Below are 22,495 nucleotides of genomic sequence, written 5' to 3' on the forward strand. Positions count from 1 at the left end.
ACTAATTAAAGAAAGGCCACTAACACTAAAGTAGACCCATGCATTAACATTAATATGTTTTACTAATGGCAAAACTAAAATCAGACCAAAAAGAAGAATGGGGACAAAACCAATGTTAAGCCTGTTTAATGTTTATGCTTCCATGTGCTAATCGTACAATGGTTTAATTTAATTAGACATATTTAGCAAGTGAGAAGAAACATCGAAGAAACATCATAATGCACAATTGGCCTTTTGACAATGTAGGCTACTCATTTTTAAAACCTAAAAAAGGACTATTATAGGAAATTGGCTCTTTGCACCACATGAAACATTTAATTTCCAATCATGCAATAGTATGCTTACTTCTCTAGAAAATTAGAGAATATTTATATATCATTTTCTTTTTGGAGTAAAGTTGATTTTACTAATCCCATAGATAACTATAAGCCTTCATTTTGACTTTTTGTGGTGAAAAAAAACATCTAGTATAATCTAACAAAAATATATTTTTAAATGAATCTAAATTACTTATTTTTACATTATAACGGTATAAGTACCTTCTACAACTTTACGAGAAAAAAAAAAAAAAAAAAAAAAAAAAAAAAAAAAAAAAAAAGTGATTTAATGTTCCCTAAACTAGTAGACTTTGTTTGGTTTATCTTACTTTGTTTTAAATTATATTAGCAGAATTTATTTTATCTAAACTTATTCTAACTATAATTGTCTCATTTGGGTTTGATTGTCTAAACTTCTCTAAAAACATAACTTATTACATTTTTTTAAAAAAAACTTTTGGTTGTATACAACCATTGTACATAATATTACTACACATCAAGGTAACTTTTGTTGAATTTAGAGTAATTTTTATCCACAAAGCTTAAATAACTTTGATTTATAATCAGAATAACCTATATATACCAAGTAATTTTCATTCATTATAGAGTAATTTTTGTTCATTTTAAGCTTTAAAGCGGATGTATAATATTTTATTGTACATCCGATTTTTTTTAATGTTTATCTTTTTTTTTCCAGGGACATAACTTATTACATGAAGTAGTGAACTTATAGAAATTTATATTGAATATATTTTAACTTTAATAAACACGCTTTTTTTCTCCAAAGGAAAATTAACACAGTTGTACCTTTAGTTCTAGATACGTCCAATTGTGAGTACTCGTCGCGGCGAATCAAACTGGAACCAGAAACTGCTTTATGGCACACGGAGCTAACCCTCTCTAAAATACATGTTACTGCCCTTGTTTACATACAGTTCTCATTTCAATTGGAAGAGCCTACAAATGACTCCCAAAGCCCACTTAAACAAGAGCATCATCATTTTTTCTACAGAAGAATACTAGGACTTGAATAACATTGAGAACCCGTCATCATCGTTCTTATTTTGTAACATATCTAAATGAGCCGTATAACCTGTACATGTACACATACATTCCTTATAAAGACTATCATAATCCATATCATGAAAAGAATGATATATACAATAATACATTATATACAATTGCATCTTCTACTCAACCCCCCTATAAAAAGGGAGGTGCAAGGAATGTACAAGTAACTACTGCTCAAAAGGCGACCAAAAACCCCCCACTAAAAGGAGGGCATACCTGAACTCCATAGATTTCCTGCCATTCTGAACCTTCACTGTTTTGTCAATGCATTGGTTCCTTCTTGTCTGAAGATTCAAGTTGGTTAGCAACTATATTTTTGATACAACCTACTGTTTCTATATTTGAATCCTTCTTTATACAACTGGAGTTTAGAGCAGAGACACCCACTTTCAAAGAGGAATTTTTTAAGGCCTGCTTTCTGGACTTCCTTGATGGTGTGGAGAAGGGATCTTGCAGAGAAATATCAGTTTGTTTGTCACTTGAAGACACATCTTTTGAGCTCGAAACTGCTTTCTTACGATATCGGTTGGGGCTTGATAAAACTGGGCCTCCTCTAGAGGGGCTTTCTGCCCTTTTGGTTCTTGAAAGTGGTTTGCAATGAGAGCCATGAGAATTCAAACTTAACCAGGAATCCTTTGAGTGGTCTTTTCCTGTCCCTGTCACACCCAATCTAGGAGATCTTTTTCTTTGAGACCGAGTCCGCTCAGAAACTCCAGATGCAAGTGATCTCAAAAGCTGGGCATGATCATCTGTGCCCAACACAGTATGTGATTGCTCCTGAATCACCTAGTGAAAGAAACCAAGGAGTAAGAACAGAGAAAATTAAATGGTTTGGATGCTCAAAAGTCAGGGAGTCAGGGCTATCCTAGACCAAACAAGACATGTTGAAAGCAAACTAAGCATACGAGGCAAGGTCTAGCCAAACCTCAGGCATGAATAATAGTCTGCCTTCTTGCTTTATCCACATATTTGTTTTTAGAGGGTGTTTGATGAGAATTACAAATGGCAAACAGGCATCAAGTTCTTGATGCTGTTCACCATATCCTCTTTGCTTTGGGTTAGGATGTCATCAAGGCTGAGTATTGTCTGAGCCACAGTTTACCAAAACAGCAATTGGTGTTATTGTTGCCTCATGTTGCCAGGGGGAAATACACTTCATAAGCAGTGTAGAGAAACCACTAAAGAACGTTTAATAAAAGAAAATACATGTCAATAGGCTAATAAGAGCAACTCCAATGGTTGTAGCTAGGGACTTGCTTGCAATTTCAATAATTCCCTAGCTACTAGCTTGACCATTGGATAGCTTGGCTAAGCAAATTAGCTTTGCAGGGATTAAACTTGCCAAAATAAAATGCTCATTGCACCAATTAAGCTCTTTCCATGTATATTCTATCCAACAACTACTACTAAGCTAATAGCTAGCCATTGAAGCAAAAAGTAGCTAAAATGATAATTAGCTTAAAAGCTTATGTGGCATGGCAAGCAGAGCAACTTCAATGGTAAGCTAATTGTTAAATTAGCTTGTCATGCCACATAAGATTTCAAGCTAACTTTCTTTATAGCTATTTTGTGCCCCAATGGTTAGCTACTAACTTGCTAATTAAATAAGCTTGACTTTATACATTAGCCCCCGGTACAAATTTAATTATTTATATTAATCTCCAATAATTTTGGAAACTTTTTTGTCAAGCAAATTATCTTAGATAAGCTAATTTGCTTGGCCAAGTTAATTGTATTTTTTAGCTCCAATGGCCAATACATAGATATACAAATTATGCACATAGAAAGTATTGACCAAGAAACGGCATGATCTGGGAGTTTCCACCCAATGAAATAGAGTAGTAATTATTACATGCTTCATTTGTAGATAGTAAGCACAAGCAAATTTGGGATGCTAAAGAAAAGGTTGTCATACTTCCTAAATTATAATAGGTCATGTTTGGATTTCCCGAAATTACCCCACCTGAAATGATACTATGTACTATGAAAAAAGGTTGTAGGGACACAGCAACAACAAAACTTATTTAGTAAAATCATATTGAATCCCTAAATAAAATGAGTTAGGACAATGTGACAAGCTGGCAACTACTTTTGAGTTTTGACAAAGAAACATCTTCCATTAACCGCATTAATAAGGAAGCTGGGGGAAAGTAGGTGACACAAAAAAGCCCCACAATCTCTACTATATAAGCCAGCTCACAAGGAGTTTTGTGTCTACCTAAAATACCCTCACGTCTTAAGTATGCTTTTGAGTTTTAACATAATTGTTGTACACGCTTGTTAATATTCACGCATCATATGCATTTAGATCTAGTAATTCCCTGAACTAACACCTAACTAAATCAGATATGTACATCAAAAACAGCAGCAATGTTGTTTTTAATCAGGTAAGAAGAAAAATATTACCTTATTGTGCATGTTAATAACTTCTTCGGCATCTGATCCCACTTCTCCATCAGAATCCTGAATTTCTTCACGCTCAAACTCTACATCCTCCATTTCTTCATCAGAATCACTCAGTTCTTCCTGTTCCATCACTATTTCCAAGGGAGGATGAACACTAACATTATCATTAATACATGAGCCATAACTACCATCAACCATATTGGAAACTGCAGAAGAATTATCAGGAATAGATATCTCCATATGCCTCTGACCAACAGGATCTGCAGGCTGGAGCTCAGCAAGCTGAGATGAGTCACCGTGCATGGTCACACTCTCAACAACCCTTGACCCACTTATTGATGGAAATGACAAATTTATTTCATCTCTTTTGCTTAAATTTTCTCTCCTTTTAGATGCAGAACTCAGGTGGATATCCAAGTCCAAATCATTTACATCAGCATTGGGACTGGTAAGTCTAGTAGCAGCAGCCATTTGTGCAGCAGTTGCACCAGCATCATAAACAATGTCTTCCACATATTGATCCCTAGAAAGCTCTAGATCAGTATTTAGTAAAGAGTCAGTCAAGCCAGTGTCTATAGAGTTGGCACGAATTTCTTTTGCTCTTTGTAATAGGGGATGAAAATCTAGACTGGAAGATGCTGAGGCACTCTCTTTTGATCCCGAAAATTTTAAGCTAGCATCGGGCCCAGCAGGGCAAGGATTTCGTAGTAGAGTAACATTCATTTGATGTTGCATAGGTGGGAAGAAACTAAATGTAGGAATCCTCATAGGATTGTTGACAGGGTAGCATGGTAGATGCCCCTCTTCAATGGTTCGAAACAGTAAAGGGTGCATTTGAGGATCCAGTTTTGTGCCTCTTTCTTTAGTGAGACTTCCATTCTTCAACAGTCCATCTTTTTGCGAGGGCAAACTTTCAAAATTGGGATATGGTATCATAGTATTGTCTTGCACATGTTTTACTAAATTTGCAGGCGCAGGACTAGAAGCACAAACCTCACTGGAGCTTCCAAACTGAGTATTTCTGAGAGAAGCCTGAGATATAATACGGACTGCTGAAGGAAGTTTGACAGGGGGTAATTCTGGCGCTAATTTAACTAGATTGGAAACGCTAGGCTTTCCAGCCCTTTGGGACCGAGATAGCGATTCACTATCTGAAGTTGGAATAGGTGGCGGTTGGCTAGAAGAAACGTGAGGATGCAAAGATTTGTAATGTATTAAATGGGAATTTTCTGAAGCAGCTAAGCCCTTGTAAGCATGACCTTTGTTAATTTGAATTTCTCGGTTCCGATGATTATCTGCCCCACTCTGGGTGGCACTAGAGCTAGCAACCGGAACATCTCCATGCAGACATCCTGACTTAAGGCTTGAGGAAGATATTTTGGAAGGATCCACTCCAGAGAGAGTGGGTCTCCAATCAGCCAAAAAAGCTTCATGAACATATGCTTCATTATCATTGTCCACAAAGTCTTCTCCGCTTTCGTTCTGGCAACCAGAAAATTCATTATGTTGAAAATACGGAAAAAAGAAAAAAAAAATACAATATGCCTAATATGAAATATACATCAAACAATTTACTCAAACGAATCCCTCCAACTAGACTTCTACAAGAAAATTTACCCTATAAGAACCAACTGAATGGAAGCTAAGATAAAGGCAAAGCTTCTACATTTCGACAAAAAGACTACATCAAGACCACGTTGTTCAATAAAATAGCTGCAACAATTATAACGCGAACATCTTAGCTGTGTGCTGACATGACTTATCATTTTTTTTTATCACCAAAGGCCTTCACAAAATTACATAAACATGAGCAATTTGTTAGAAATCAAATGATGACTTCAACAATCATGATAGCAAGGTAAAATTAAGAGATAATATCACCTCTTGCCACATTCTCATTCATCAAGCAGATACAACCTATACAAGCACACTAAAGTTAAGAGGGTGAAATGTGCATGAGATACTCCTCTCCTTTCCTTCTTACTTAGTTTCTATAAAAGTGTTTGCAGTTTTTCTTTTCTTTTTTGATAGGATCAAGGAGTGCATATAGTTTGCATGTATCTAGAGCAAGCACACTGGTGACATGAAAAGTACCTCCTTCTCAGATCCAGTCTGAGAGTAATCCATAGCTGCAGCTTTGTTTCTTCTCCTGTTTGACTCATAAACTCTATGTCTCTCCCTCCGAGCTGAATCAAATTTGTATGATTTCTGAGTTCCAATAGCAGTGCGCCACTGCCGAGGAAGCAGATTAGGATCCCTATACGGAACCATAGTTCTCCAAACTGATGTCCAGTCAAGTCTGAATGCCTTGAGTCCCTATTTAAAAGTACAAGCAATATAATAAGACACCAGGTATAAATTGGCAGTCTTGATTTAAATCAAACAAAGTATAAAATATTTAAATTATAAATTTGAAAGAAAAAAAAAATCCAAGAAAATAGAATCACCTCCTGAATACGAGCTTTCTCCTCCTCTGTGAGTGGAGATGTTTTCATCTTTCTTACAGCCTGAATGAAGCCAAGCAAAAATATGAGAGAAAAACTCAGCCCACTTCTACAAAAGGGAATTTTTGTGAACCGAAAAACAAGATAAAATAGGGAGGAAAACAGGGTGCTGAGGAATCTCTTAGATACTAGTAAATAATTAATGACAGAGGATCTGCAGGAAGTTGTGAACATCATTATACTTCATAGCCACTTTAAGTTATTCATGACCATGGCAGTATTGAAAGTTTAGGTTTTAATATGGATTTGAGCAACTATCCTAGAAGATGGATACAAATTCTCACATGTTAAAAATTTTGTCAAATTTAGTTGAAAATTGCCATGGTAATGTAAGCATAGTATTGATATATAAGATGACCTATAATGTTACTTCCATTTTTAATAAGTGACATCTAATGTGCATTAGTTAATGAAATGACTTGTATATTCAATCAAAAGATTTTTGGCTAATCAGGCTTTTATATTTTGAGCCAAGAAAGCAATACTTCCATGTTCCATTATTTCTCTCAAACTGTCAAATCTCTATGAAAAATACCATCAAATTATAGAGCAGCGCAGATAAGCTTAAGCTAACCCTTCAAGATGATCCACCAATTTGGGTTTCCTTGGCAGCAATAAAAAGAATTCAGACTCCCCCCCCCCCCCCCCCCCCCCCTCCTCACAACTCAAGTCCAACTGAAAACACGGATTACATAGCTCCAACTGCTTCAACTGGCTGATATCAACCAGTAGTTTATTAAATTTGGCCTAAACGACAACTGACACATTGACACCATTATATTTTAAGAAGACTTCATATCATACATCTAGATAAATCTCTGTTGCAAACAAAATAGCACTTGCTCAAAACACAGTTTACAAATCTTAATATTTATTTGGCACAAAATAGAAAAAAATAAGTTTTAAGGAAATATTGAAAAAAATAATCCCACTTTTGCTCAAAATAATCCTACCTTTGAGTAATCTGGTAACAATCCCACCTTTGATACTCATCTATTCAAAATGGTCCTTTTTAGCTCCAACCTATTCAACATATTATTTTTTTTTAAAAAAAAACTCTCCTCCTACCCCCTTTCATAACCACCAATATCACCACCACCACCACTCCTCAATAACCACCTGACCTGACCCAGCCAACCAGTTATTTATTTATTTTTCTTAAACCTCACCTGACCCAGCCAGCCCGACCAGCCATCCCGAACACTCCAACCCATCTCCCCGAAAACGCTACCCCCTCCCCCAAAATACCAAACAGTCCAAACCCCAGCTGACCCAACCTCCACCATAGAATTTGCAAGGAAGTGGGCAAAGCTGGGTCCCGTGATACCTCATTTTTCCATTAATTACCCCCACAAACCTGAGAACCCCCACCTGAAATCTCTTTCAATGGTGAAGTGTTACTATAGTAAATTCTTTTTGGGGTAAACATAGACGAATTTACAGTGATTATAGTTGTATCCAAACACAATATGCTTGTTCCTCCAGATCTAAGTCCACAAAAAAAGCTAACACCACTTGCAATGGCGGTGTAAAATTGAAATTAATTGACTGTTACTGAAACACTCTATACAACGGTTGGATTCGCTAGCGACAATGCCGCAAACAGTGGAAGATGCGGAGGAGATAACAAGAATTGAGCCGGAGCCGAGGCCATGGAAAATGGTGGCTAGAGAGAAAGAAGAGAGAAAAAAATGGCAATTTTTTTATTTAATTAATTTTGTTTATTTTCCATTATAAAAAAATAAGTCCAGTCAGAAAGTGAAAGGTGCCAAGCCACATAAAACCGGTTAAGGGAATATTTTGAGCAGATGGGGTTGAAGGTGGGATTGTTTCCAAATATAGAAAAGGTGATATTGTTCTGAGCAGAAGTGGCAAAGGTGGAATCATTCGCTTCAAATTTTCCCAAGTTTAATGAGAAATAGTGAATTTCTTGATATTAACTTATTAATTGGAAATCTATTTAAAAACCTTATTAATAAGAAATTAATTACAATATCACAACTAAAAATATGGATCCCACAAAAACTGTCAAAAGGACAATTTTGTAAACTTCCCCCCGTTTCAAATTATACCCAGCATTTGACTCTTTTGCACCAATTTTTTTTTTAAATGTTAGACCTCATTTTTTAAGAAATTTAAAAAACAAATTTCAGTAATTATCAGGTAGATCACAATGTATATTTTCAGAAAATCTAACTTCTTACATTTTATTTCTATTATATAAGTAAAGATATTAGTGATCAAACTCATCAAAGATAATAATTGAATAATGCAAAAAAGTCAAATATTGCACGTAACTGAAAATTGGGGAAGTATAAGTTGAAGAGGTAAAAACTAGAAATTAGAGTTTTTGGGTTAAGTAAAAATACGAAAGAGCAAAGGAAAATTTATTAAGAGAGTGATCTTTTTTCATTTCAATAAATGCGAGTAAAGAAAATATTGTGTACATTGATGCATACACTATTTTCCGGACCAAAAACTCCTTTACGCAGTTTTAAACACCTTAAGGGAATTAAGTATATTAAAGAATTCATTCTCATTCCCGAGTATCACATGTGGCAAGTACAAAATCCTAATCCACTGACATCTACTTAATACCCAATTGCCTGCCCACCGCCCACCCACCTTAATACCATTGAAAGCAAATTTATATTAAAGTTCGGATTATTAAAAAATAATCAAAAGTTGGGATTATTTTGGGCGAATGAGGCAAAGTTAGGATTATTCTTGTCAATTTTCCTAAACATAAAATATACTACCTCCGTTTTTTATTAGTTGACACGTTTTGACTTTAGCACTATTCACACACCTCCCTTTGACCATGTTTTGTGATTTACATATAAAGAAAAATATAGTCAAGTGGGATCTTGTTAGATTCGTCATAATGTATATTTTCAAAATATCAACTTTATATAATTTTTGCTTATCGGTAATTAAAAATATTAATGATTGAATTTGTGCATTGACAAACGTGACTAATGAAATGTGTCAACTAAAAAGAAACGGAGGAAGTATAAAGACTTAAGTTTGAAACCCACTTTTTATGCACAAGCCACATAATATATATAAAAAATAACAAGACCCAAAAAAAAGAAAAAAAAAAAAAAAAACACTATGCTCCTCACCCAAATCATGGAGCCCTGAAAATTGGAGGTGAGGATTTGCGACCATATTCTCACCTTATTCGAAAAAATCCATAGTAGAACAGTCAAGTACCAAAGCTCTCAAAAAATCATCTACGTTAAAAATCATTCAGCAGCATGAAGCATTAGCCCTAGATGCAGAGTCTTGGTCTACCAACTACAGGATGCATTAGGTTGTCCTCAGCATAAAAAAGTGTTGCTAGGTAGATCATTTCCTACCCAGATAATCACCTGGAATCACACTCAAGACTAAGGCCCTCAAGACTAAGGCCCTGTTTAGTTCACCTGATTTAAGCTGGTCTAATCTGGTCTGATATTATCTTATCTTATCTGAACTTATATTTTCTAATGTGAGTGAACTTATTATTACTGATCTGAACTTATCTTTTTTAATCTGAACTTATTTTTTCTGATCTGAACTTAATTTAATTATTTCAATATTCTATTTTTAATTTTAATCAATATTAATGTTTTATTATTATTTTTTACGATTATTATTATTATTATTATTATTATTATTATTGTTATTATTATTATTATTTATTATTATTATTATTATTATTACTATTATTATTATTATTTTCATTGTTAGGAAAATTATTATTATAATTATAAAATATTGTAGATCCCTTACAAAGTAATGTGTTGCTATTATTATTGATCTTGTAACGTAGTACATAGTTACGTACATAGTAAATCCCACCAAATAGACCAACAAGTGAGTAATGTACACTTCCTTCATAGTAATTTTGGTGAATGCTCACCATCTCTCCATTTCATCTACCCACTTTATATTAAATTGATTTATGTTTTTTATATAATCAACCAATTAGTAATTAATCATTATGTGTAATACCTAAAGAACAAATTGATTTATGTTATTTTTAATCAACCAATTAGTATACGTGAAGAACAAATTACTCAACAAGACCAAGATGAGATAAGTGATAAATTGATAATAAGACACACTTTTATAATATGAAAGACTCCTTGAGTGCAATTGTAATTATTTGAATATGTGCACATCCGAATTATTATGTGTAATCCCATTTGCTTTTTATCTTCGTCTACTTTTTTGAATACCCAATGTAAATATATCTTTCCAATGTATTTTTACTACTTATTTATGCTTATTAATTCCCGTGAAAATTGCCCATACATGGCTATTAATAGGAGACGGAGAGAGTATGTTGTTATATGAATAGGCAATACTTTTTTTATTCACGTAAATAATAAATTGTTTTAGGAAATGATAATATAACTCTACCCTAGGAAAAAATATTAAATATTGTCCTAAAAGCTGTCCACATGCAATATTGTTTTAGCCAAATCATAAAGGTGGTTGAAAAATACAAGCACTCTAACATATTTTTTAATTAAAAAATACATTATGGTTATAGGAAATGAATCAGTGACAAATTTTTAGGAAAGGAATTCACTTTATACTAGGAATTGACTACCGACAATTAATGACACATACCACACCTCTGTATATTTGTACTAGGAAATGACATATACAATTTATGTATTTAGGAAATCCCAACCTGGATGTCTTGCATGTTGCATGGTTGGGTAACTTTGTCAGCTTTTTCTTTATACATGGTTGACAATTTTATTGAAGGTGAGTATTGGTAGCAGTTTGGTAGTACAATTTGTATATATAATCCTTCAGGTAATGCAATAATTCTCACACCACAACAACTTCTCCCAAATATTTTGCTTCTGTTGCTCGTATACAATAGCGTCGGCAGGTAATTACTTTGACTCTTTGTTTTTATTTTTATTATACTTCATGTTTATCATCAATCAAGTATTATTATTATTGTATAAAAGTTTTAATTATGTATGAATCATGTTTTATGTGGAGTGTACAGACAATATATATATTTTTTTATGAGCAACATGTATATATTGGGGAGTATTATCATGCAGTACTTGTTTGTTAACATGTGGAGGCAGAATCATATAGTGAACGGTTTTACAAAAATAAATCAGATAGTTAACAGTGGAGGGGGAAATATATTGTGGAACATAATTGATTGGCTAGAATTATTATTATAACATAAATTACGTTACATTATATTTTGTTGTATACTTCATGCATCAAACTAATAATTTCAAAGTGCTCTTGATCATAGTGTAATGGCTGGTAGGGTAGCATGGTCTGATGATAGTACAGAAATTTTTTTGGACATATGCTTGGAGATGAAAGCTGGTGGACTATCAAAGGTTAATTGGGATAGAATAGTGAATACTTTGAACGTGAAAAGTGGGAAGAATTTCAATACCAAACAAGCAAGAAATCATTGGGATGATTTAAGGAAAAAGTTCAAAATTTGGAATGAAATGGAACTCAATTGGACTGGTCTTACATTTGATCCTATTACTGGTTGTCCTCTAGTTGAACAAGATGATAGGTGGAAGATATTTGTGAAGGTATGACATTTTGCTTATCCATTTTCTTGCATTATAACCTCTACAATGTTTATTTTTAAATTTATTAAATCGAAATCTTGTGCATTTATGCAGAAACATAAAGATATACCGACGAGATTCCTAAGGAGGCCATTGCCTCATCTAGAGAAGCTACGAGCACTTTTTTCAGGGTCTTTTGCTACTAGCAAATAGAGTTTTTCTCCAGGAGTAGGTGGGGAACAAATTGGTAAAGAAAATGAGGAAATGTCTGGGGATAGTGATGAAAATATAGGAGCTTTGAATATGAGTAGGGTCATAATTAATTCTGGTGACGAACAGAGCATTTCACCTCCTAAAAGTACCTCATTGGGGAAACGTAAGAGTGATGGGTGTACTAGTAAACTTAAAAAAAACAAGAGTAGTAACATTGACTCTTGTATAGAGTTATTGAAAATGTCTATCGAAACTAATTGTAAGCAAGGGAGTGGTAATAAGTATAAAGATGTCTCGGAAGCTCTATACAATATTGAGGCTGTTGTTCAACAAGGAGAAGGATTTATTTACCAATGTATGAATTTTCTTCATCTTGGCGATAATGCAGATTTCTTCTTAGGTCTCCGAAGTGATGATCAGAAGATCATGTATTTGAAGGCGGCATTTCAAGATCCATCATTAGGAGGTCCCTAATTAGGTTCACCGGGTTGATGAGTTTTCGAAATTAACTTTGTCTTATGTTTTCCTATGACTTGTTTTGCAGTTTTGTATGTTCTTTGTTAGTTATTTGATTTTGTTCTAGTTTTAATTAAGGTTTTACATAAGAAGCTACTATTTTTTCTGACCTTTAGGTTTAAGTAGCTTCATATGATGTTATTGCATTCGAAATTAGTCTTTATTTAAAAAGTCATTGTTGATTTTATTTTAGAAATTGAATAATGTTGGTATTTTGTTGATTTATGTTGTAGAATGGATAACACACTTCCACTGTGCTTAACAATTATCGCATTGGAAGAGCTAAAGAGACTTCTTACACCAATTGAGAGATTGCCTTTAAGGTTAGGTGGAGAATCTGGTAGCGAATACGTAAACAGATTACTACATGCCCATCCTGATTTATGCAAAGAACAATTGAGATTAGATAGAAACATATTTGTGGATCTTGTTACTTGCATGAAAAATAAAAATTTATTATCGGATGGTCGTCACATATCTCTGAGCAAGTAGGAATATTTTTATATATCATGGCTAAAGGCAGTTCTTATCGTGATGCTGCCGGTCGATTTCAACACTCCGTTGCAACAATTGGGTTGTACTTTAAACAAGTACTGCAAGCAATTGTTCATTTGTCTACCGAGATCATAAGACCATACCAAAGTTTGAGCGAGGTGCCAAAAAAAATAAGTGACAACACAAAATATTGGCCATATTTCAAGGTATTAAGAAACATTATTATAATCTTGCATTGCCATTTTATCTTTTTAAGCATGTGCAATATATAATTGCTTATAAAATGTATCATAAAATGTTTATGAACTATTAGGATTGTGTTGGAGCATTGGATGAGACTCGCATAAATGTTGTTGTGAGTGATGATGATGGTGTGGCATATCGAGGGCGTTTAGGAAAAAAAACATGGAATGTTTTGGCTGCTTGTTCCTTTGATAGACTTTTCACGTTTATCAACGTTGGATTTGAAGGTAGTGCTCATGATATTACCGTATGGAACCATTGCTTAATTGTACAAGAATTTCGATTTCCCCATCCACCTCCAGGTATAATTTAGAATAGTGTATGTTTTTACTCCATACAATAACACTATACTAATATCCCGTGTAACTTTATTTTGTAACAGGAAAATATTATCTAGTAGATTCTGGATATCCGAATACCGTTGGATATTTGAGTCCAATAAAAGATAAAGATATTAGAACTCATATGCCTGAATTTCGAAATGGTCCACCACCTCAAGGCATACTTCAACATTTTAATTATCTTCACTCCGAACAACGATCGAGAGATGTTTTGGACAATTAAAATCTCGATGGAAAATACTGACAATGATGCCAAATATGGACACTAAACATCAATTGGCGATTATGGTTGCTGCATTCACACTTCCCAATTTTATTCGATTACATGAGTTAGATATACCCATTGATAGTGGTATAGAAATCGAACCAAGAGCAGATTATGATTTGTTTAACGAGAATCGTAAGGTTGTAATGAACGAAGTAAACTTAATATAGCGAAGGAAATTTGGAACTTCTTGTAATGGAAATTATATTTGTAAACGTTTATGATTTGGAGCTTAAAATGAAATTTTAATTATTATCGTAATATATTTGAGCTATTTTTTTATAATGAAATTTTAATTATTATCGTTTATTGTTTGTGCAATAATAATAATAATAATAATAATAATAATAATAACAACAATAATAATACTAATAATAATAGTAGTAGTAATAATATGTAATAATAATAAAAATAATAATAATAATAATAATAATTTGTATTTAATCTGAACTTATCTGATCTGATATGAACTTATTTTTTCTGATCTATCTAAACTTATTTTTTCTGATCTAATCTGAACTTATTTTTCCTGATCTGATCTGAACTTATTTTTTCTGATCTGATCTGAACTTATTTTTTCTGAAATAAGTAAAAATAAGGTGAACTAAACAAGGCCTAAACCTACCACATCAATTGTTTCTTCTCACTGTAGAATACACCCAAATGAACAACATTTTACTAGCAGTATTGACTCATTAAGGTTCAATTTCATACTAAGCTACCGTGAAGTTACAAATGTCAAACAAAGAGATATGGAACTACAGGGGCAATTCAAAGAATGAGAAAGGGAAGCAAATATGTTTTTGTCAAACCAAGATTTCACAGGGAAAAATAAAAATAAAAATAAAAACACTAATACATTTGCTGATGAGTAAAAGTAACACATATATATAGCATCTCTAAAGGGGGGTAAGAGAAACTACGAACATGGAGGGAAAGTTAACAACACTGTTTTGATAAACATCTCTATCAAATCAAGATGCCAAGATCAAATAGAAAAGTGGGTAACAAAACAGACCAAAGTCAAAGATAGGCAGCTATCAAAAAGATTGGATCGAAAACACATAATTTACCGCATTGGCAATATTGAGTTAATACCTTTATTGGATTTTCAGGTGCCTTAGCTGAGCAGCGATTTTTTGCCCTTACAAAAATCTGTGGCATATAGAATTGTCATGTATCAATTATATTATAGTATATAAAAAATAATACTACATAATAATAATAGTAATAATGTACATTTAATGTATATATTTGACATAGGAAGTAATAAAAGTAAGCTAATCATACAATGTACTCCCTTCATCCTTTAATGTATGCTCCAAGTCATATTGCACAGTTTTAAATATTCCGTTAAGTGATTTTGATGATAAGGTAAAATAGTATGACCATATTCTTGATGAGAGAGTTAAATAATGGGACCACAATACCACATGCCTATTAAGGAAATGGAACATTCTTTAGAGACACCTTGTAAAAATGAAGCATGCATATAGGGACGAAAGAAGTACATCTTTTTATGAGAGGAGATTCCAGAAAATATGAGCTTGGACAGTATACCCAACAAGGACAAAAAATCCTCCAGAAAGCTAATAGGAAATATAATTGCACAGCAATCATGTTGTACTATTGTATGTCATTCATAGATGATAACAGAGAGACAGAACAGATAAACACAAACTAACACAGAAGAGAAACACAGTAAACAACTCTATTAGTTAAGACTCAACTCACTCAAGATTAAATACATAAAACCAACATAGATCCAATTATTTTTTACAAAAAAATGGCACAAAAAATGCAAAAAAAAAAAAAAAAAAAAAAAAAAAAAAAAAAAAAAAAAAAAAAAAAAAAAAAAAAAAAAAGTAGCAGAATGGAGTACAGATATATAAAATCTCATGTTATAAACTTGTTTGGGTAGTTGAGATTTAGAGAGGAAGAAAGAGAGGAGAAAGGAAGGAATATATTTTCCATTCTTTGTATAGAATATTATGGGGAGAGATGGAGGTGATTTTATTCCTTATTTTCTAAGAAACAAGGCTCTCCAAATTTAAAAAGAATTGGAAGGCAAATGAGAGCAAAACACACAATAACAGGAAAAGACATGTATGCCCTAACTTTACTATGCTTAAAACCCTTCACAAAAATACATTCAAGCGATTCAACCCTCAAGACTTTTTTTCTCCTACCCCCAACCCTCTCTTTCTGTACCATGGATGTAATTCCTCCAGCTGGATTTCCTCTCACCTCACCACCTGCTCCGTCAACCCAAAGACTCTGCCACCATTAACAGCAATCAAAAGATCAATTAGACCCCACGTGGTATTGCTTAATTCGAAATTGAACCATTGATGATGGTATATTTGCGGCTGTTGTCAGTTTGTCTTCCATTTTGACAATCTAGATTGATAGAGTTTGACATTATCCCTTCCTCTATTAGATTTTTAAAAAAAAAAAAAAAATGCTGTTGAGCAAATTCTACTTACCGCCAATGATTTAACTTTGGAAAAATGGAAACTAATAATCCCACCTTTTGGTGGTCTTCTCTAAACAATCTCACCTTTAATTAATCTCAAAATAATCCCACCTTTGAACTTCCTCCGCTCAAAATGGTCCTTGATGGGTTGTTAACCGGGTTAATAGGTTAACTTAACACTTGTCGCATTTCTATTGGTTAACTTTTTTTAATTTTAATTCTAATTATTAGAAAAGCTTTCTCTCTCATATCTCCCCCATCCTATTACCCCTGCCTACTCAAAACCACCGTCCATAGCGTCTGTGCCCCCTCTGCTGTCCTTTCTCTCTCCTCTCCTTCACCACTCTCGTCGTCATTAACAAACACCCCTGCACCACCAGCCTGTCTTGTATTAGTGGGACGGGTTTAGAGTGAGTTGGGTGGGGTTTTTATGTTGTGGGTTTTTAGTGTGAGGTAGATTTTGGTGGTGGAGGGAGGGTTGGATTTTGGGTGTTGGGGTGGGTTTTCGGGTTGGGTACGGTCTGGTTTTGGGATTCAGTGGGGTAGGTACCGTAGGACTTTGGGTGGTCCTGGTGGTAGGTTCAAGTGGCAGGAACAATCCGGTTTGGGGTTTTCAGTTTGGGTTAAGAACTTGTGAGATTCCCAAGTGGGTTTTGATGGCTGGCAAGTGGCGAAGAAGGAGGTGGCTTTGCTGGTGGTGGTTGCCTGGTTGGTGAGCCCTTGAAGTCTTGGTATTGTTGGTGATGGTGGTAATGGTAAATCTGGTAATGGTGGTAGAAGGCCCTTATTAAAAAAAAAAAAAAAAAAAAAAAAAAAAAAAAAAAAAAAAGAAAGAAAATAGATGATTTTAACCTGTTTAATAAGTAACCGGTAAAAAGGACCATTTTAAGAAGATAAGGTGTAAAGGTGGGATTATTTTGAGATTAATTGAAGGTGGGACTATTTAGAGAAGACCACCAAAAGGTGGGATTATTAATTTCCATTTTTTCTTTAACTTTATAATCTAGATTGACATACTTTGAAATTATTGCTAAGGGAAAAACAAAAAACAAGGTATCATTTTAAATACTTTATCACCATACATAGTTATATGGAATATGAGATCCGACTATTTCCTTCACCCTCCCTCCCCTCATCTTCTTTGATATCCAAACAAGGGTTTAATAGTCTCAGTGTCCCTACCCTCTCTTTCCTAACTAAAAACTTATCTAAACAAGCTGTAAATGACCTGGCAAAGCACACTATTCTTTATGAGCTCAAACCACAATATCATCTACTAAGATGCACACGGAAATAACAATATGAAGGAGTACCAGAAAAATAAATATTTTAAAAAAAAAAAAATTGTAAGAGAATGTTGATTTCCAAAGAGTATCCAGCTTCCCATCAAGAAAAAAGATTAACTCCTAGAGTTTCACAAGAAAATTTAAAGTTTCACGTGTAAGCCATCTTTGCTTTAAAATGATAGTGCCTACATGAAAAAAGTATCAACAGAGTAGGAGAGTAGGAGAGAAATATGTCCTACAGATAGAATCAGAATAGAAGTAGATTATAGGTAGGGAAAAAAGAAAATGCAATGGTTGTCTCGCACATATACAGTAACCAAGTATTCCATCCTTCCAAGAGCTCCAACCATCTCCAATATAAACAGCAAAGTTACTCTATTTTATTCTGTATATGTTTTTCTAACAACTAATATCACAACAATCACAAAAACTTGGCCAAATATGATGCTTTCCAATCAAATAATTCAATTATCAACCTTCAGTAAAAAAATTCTGGAGAATCTGAAGTATGAAATCAAGTATGAATATATGTTTCACATTTATGCAAAGAGAGGCAAGCATATAGTTACAGAAAGATTAAAAGTTTGCAACAGATAGATTGGACTTTTTATTTATAATTTTTGAAAAACCATCTGTGGAATTTTGGATAAAGAAACTACAGAGAAGCAATAACACATAACACGAATAAATAAATCCTCCAGGGTTCACATCCAAGATGAATAGCAAACCAGCACATCAAGGCTTCAGACAGGCAAGAGTGATGATGGTAATTCTAGCCATAGACAAGATTATTGAACAATGGCACCAAATGTAGAGCACAAGTTCACAATAGATCAATTAAAACAATTATTGAGCATAAGCTATGAAGGCAATCAAGCTTTTACCTGATGCTCTGATTTGCAAGGCAAAAAACGCTGCTGAATAGATTTCCAGTCGTTATTGTATTCCATTATTCCCATGGCAAGCAACCTAGATTTTCAAATTCAAAAATCAGGACAAATTGCCCCATATTTTAGCACCTTGGTTTCATTAAAACAAGTGCAGTTTTCCATTGACTTCAATGATACTTATATTACATACAATGTAGCAACAAGAATATACGATGAAGATAGTCCTAAAAGTAAACTATCAGCATATATCAAAATATACAAGTTTTGACTATTATACATGGCAAGTAAGAAACTGATAAAACAACCAAACTACTCAAAGATACTAAATTTGCAGTCAAGTAATTGAAAAAAAAAAAAAAAAGACTTACACATCTTCAGCATCCGTGAAAAGCACTCGATTAGCAACAGCTGGGGATGGTGGCTTGTGAGGGAATAATGCTGGATTAAACAATGAATAAAAGGGCAGTGCCAGTTTAGTAATTTGTTGGGGGACCAAGGCAACAGGTTGTTTCTTGGTACTTTCAACAAGGGTAGCAGCCAATGTCTTTTTAGGCCCTTTATTACTTGGTGATACTTCACAAGTATTTGAAGATGGGCCATCTCCTTTAGAAACATTATGATCCACTTCAGGTGAAGACTGAATAGGAAGGGGGAAAAGAGGCTGCTTTTCCAAAAATGTATTAGTAGTTTCCACACAGCGTCGTTGATGCTCTCGTACAGCTGGAAAAAGAAGTGACAAGAACAGAAAATGATAATCAACCAAGTATCATATAAGCTATTTACTTTTTTCAACAACAAAAAAATAAATAAATAAATTAATTAAATTAAATTTTTGAAAAAAAAAAAAAAAAAAAAGACTCTCTACTTGCTAATCCCATAGCTCTGCTAGTTACCTTTAGAAACATCATCAATATATCTTCCAACTAGCTTAAGTGGTGCAACATCCAAAACTGATAGCACAGAATCACCTACAACTGGCGACCATCGACAGCCCTGAATAAGGCAACCAAGTTCTCTTTATTACAGTTTTAACATTCCATCACAAATTTAAAGGTACATTTTTCATCTACTAATAGTTAAGGAAAAATGTACCTGACCATCATTAGGTGATACGTCAGAGTCCTTATTTTCAACTGAAACAGATGAGCAGGTGGATGAGGGGTAAAAACAAGAAATGGAATATGGCCCATTTCTCCAGGATAGTACTAGGTCCCGTTTATGAAGCAGCTCTGCCAGAAGGCCCTTAATCTGTGATGCAATATGCTGCCGGGACGGTTCAAGAACACAAAGTGAATATACTTGGACAAGGAGTTGTACATGTTCATATATTATGCAATGTAGTTGCCCAATTTGATGAGGCTGGAATCCATTCGGTAAAACCCCTTGATCACACTGGGGGGACTGCAAAGAAGTCTCAAGTGCAACACATCTAGGACCGAGACATGGAACAGATGCAGTGGACATTACAGGCAACAGTGGACGTAAGGGCCTATTTTCCTGCTGCATAACCTTCTTTTTATTTTGGGCATTGGCTTTTTTCTGTCCCTTTCGTCTAGTCTCAGGACGCCGAATAGCTCTCTCAAATCTCTCATCCTTATTAGGTGTCACTACACAATCATCAATGTCACTCTCAAGTGCTTCTTCAATTTCAATCTCGAAATCTGCATCATTATCTTCATCGTCGTCGTCATCATTAACCTCTAGATTCCCCTGATCCCCATTCCCTCCATTCAAAACTGCGGCAAGAAACTTCTTATACTCTTCTTCCTCGTCAACATTTTGAATATCGTCTTCATCATCTGTTTCTTGCAAGAACGTCTCCAACTCATCCAGTGTAAAACTGGCAAGAGAATACCGAGCTCTAGTCCTTCTACAAATAGCATCCTCATCATCCAAATCAATCACGGGTTTATTCCTGGAACTAATCAATCCCATGTCTGCCTCCCCTACATCCTCGACACAATCAGCTCCACTATTCAACCCATTCTCCTTTTCCGGAACCTTTTCATTTTCCTGATTCAAAATCAATTCCAAATCCCTCTTACTAACATCACCACATTCCCCCTCATGAACAACATCAGTCATCCCCTTGGATGATCCATGAGTATCAACAGGTACTACATTCTCAACATGACTATTAACAACATCAGTATCCAACCCGTCTACTTCCGAGCTCAAGCTCGACGAAGCCTCTTCCGAAAGGCTCTCCTTCAAAAAGGGATTAAAATCCACATCCTCATCTTCGGACTCGTCTTCTAAAGTAACTTCTTCCATTACAACCGGGCAAACCTCATTCTCACAATTATGTCCTAACATTAAAGGGTTACATAAACTAAGCCTGCAACACATTAACAGCCGAATTCGACTCAATTTTCAAATTAGACATTAAAAAAAAAAAAAATCACAAAAACTTCTTCTACTTAAAAATTAAAAATAGCAAAATTCTACTAGTAGCAACAAATCATTCTTTATATCTTTCATAACTTCAGTTATTATAACCAATAGTTCAATAATCAACTTCCAATAGTTCGATAATCCACCTTAGAAGAACCCTAAATTGACTATACTGTAAATTAGATTTTACGATTAACACTAAATTGTAAAATTGACGTTCAATAATTATCGGGAAAAAAAGAGAGAGAGAGAATTACCTCAGAAACTGGTTCAATGGAGGAGAGAAAGCTTACAAGGCGCTTCAATGGTGAATTCAGAGTACGCTTCAATGGAGAATAGAGAGGGATAGTGAGCGTTAAAAAGGCTCTAGAGGGGGAAAATTAAAGAAACATTAGAAAAAAGAAAAATTTGTAAATTACCACTAAAAAGAACTTGTTTTGAAATTATCACCACTTAAAATTTTTATTTTAAATTACCACCCAAAATTAAAAAAATATTCAGATTACCACGTGTTTAGAAAATTCGGTGGAATTTTTGTTTGAGGGCCCCATCTAACGGTTAGTAACGGCTACTTTGACTCTTTTTATTGTCTCCCTCCCCGATTTTTTTTGTTTATAAATTTTTTTGTGTAAAAAAAAAGAAAAAGAAACTTCAATTCATAATTTGTTCCCAATTTCAACCAAAGTTTCTCAGTTTTTGTCTGTTAGTGTTTGAAGAATTTATCCTCACAAGTACAGACACTCAATTCCAACCAAACTATGAATCCACTTGTTCTTAATTTAGGGTTTTCCACCAACAATATTTGGGGTAAATGGTTATATTTAGGAATTAAGGTTCTTAATTGGGGCAATTAAATTGGGCGTTTTTTACATTTAGGGTTCTTGGGGAAATTGAATTGGGCAAGTACAGTACATCATTCAATTTGCAGAAAAAACAAAAGTTAGGGTTTTGATTTAACACTTTACGGGTAGTTGCAAATTTGACAGGAAATTAAAGAGGGAAAAGATTGATGATGTTTGAGCAATTAATTGAAGAAATTGATGAGGGAAGTTCTTTTCTGAGTTTAATACAACAGTGAGAGGGTTAGGTCGACGGGAAGGAAGAAAAAATGGATGAAAGTTAATTAGGTAGGGCCTTCAAACGAAAATTCCACCGGATTTTCTAAAAAGGTGGTAATCTGAATATTTTTCTAATTTAAGGGGTGGTAATTTAAAATAAAATTTTTAACGGGTGGTAATTTCAAAACAGGTCCCTTTTTGGGTGGTAATTTACAAATTAACCTAAGAAAAATATTAGGAAAAATTGTTCTTATTAGTATTAAACGGTATTTAAGAAATAAAGGAAAAAGTAGATGAAGTTAGGGGTGTGAAAAAAACCGTAACTGTTTACCGTAACCGTTTAATGGTATAATCGATAAATTTCATAGGTTCATTAACCAAAATGTTACAAATAAACGGTTACGGTTAATCAAACTAATAAATTTAGCGGTTAACGGTTACAGTTACAGTTTTGAGTAAACG

At 34.1% G+C, this 22,495-nt stretch overlaps 2 protein-coding genes across 2 annotated transcripts; one reads left to right on the plus strand and one right to left on the minus strand.

Annotated features, from left to right (window-relative positions):
* Positions 1–1,343: 1,343 nt before the first annotated feature.
* Positions 1,344–21,357, minus strand: LOC145574868 (uncharacterized). The gene is made up of 10 exons (XM_081632737.1): positions 21,233–21,357; positions 19,674–20,919; positions 19,475–19,574; positions 18,950–19,301; positions 18,576–18,660; positions 15,028–15,084; positions 6,242–6,301; positions 5,889–6,110; positions 3,795–5,276; positions 1,344–2,174 (listed from the first exon to the last, which is right to left on the minus strand). The coding sequence occupies exons 2-10, from the start codon at positions 20,895–20,897 to the stop codon at positions 1,650–1,652; spliced, it is 4,107 nt and encodes a 1,368-aa protein (XP_081488863.1). The 5' UTR covers positions 20,898–20,919; positions 21,233–21,357; the 3' UTR covers positions 1,344–1,649.
* LOC145576785 (L10-interacting MYB domain-containing protein-like) lies at positions 11,127–12,547 on the plus strand. Its single transcript, XM_081634489.1, has 3 exons — positions 11,127–11,192; positions 11,580–11,877; positions 11,971–12,547. The coding sequence occupies exons 2-3, from the start codon at positions 11,584–11,586 to the stop codon at positions 12,067–12,069; spliced, it is 393 nt and encodes a 130-aa protein (XP_081490615.1). The 5' UTR covers positions 11,127–11,192; positions 11,580–11,583; the 3' UTR covers positions 12,070–12,547.
* Positions 21,358–22,495: the final 1,138 nt, after the last annotated feature.

The sequence above is a fragment of the Chenopodium album genome, chromosome 13, assembly GCF_948465745.1.
Source record: "Chenopodium album chromosome 13, dcCheAlbu1.1, whole genome shotgun sequence".
NCBI lineage: Eukaryota > Viridiplantae > Streptophyta > Magnoliopsida > Caryophyllales > Amaranthaceae > Chenopodium > Chenopodium album.

Coding starts and splice junctions, on each gene's coding strand:
- LOC145576785 (XM_081634489.1), top strand. CDS start 11,584: ATGGCTGGTAGGGTAGCATGGTCTGATGATAGTACAGAAATTTTTTTG. Junction 11,878..11,970: donor GGTGGAAGATATTTGTGAAG/GTATGACATTTT, acceptor GCATTTATGCAG/AAACATAAAGATATACCGAC.
- LOC145574868 (XM_081632737.1), bottom strand. CDS start 20,897: ATGTTAGGACATAATTGTGAGAATGAGGTTTGCCCGGTTGTAATGGAA. Junction 19,575..19,673: donor TATCACCTAATGATGGTCAG/GTACATTTTTCC, acceptor TGCCTTATTCAG/GGCTGTCGATGGTCGCCAGT. Junction 6,302..15,027: donor CACCTGAAAATCCAATAAAG/GTATTAACTCAA, acceptor GGCTTCATTCAG/GCTGTAAGAAAGATGAAAAC.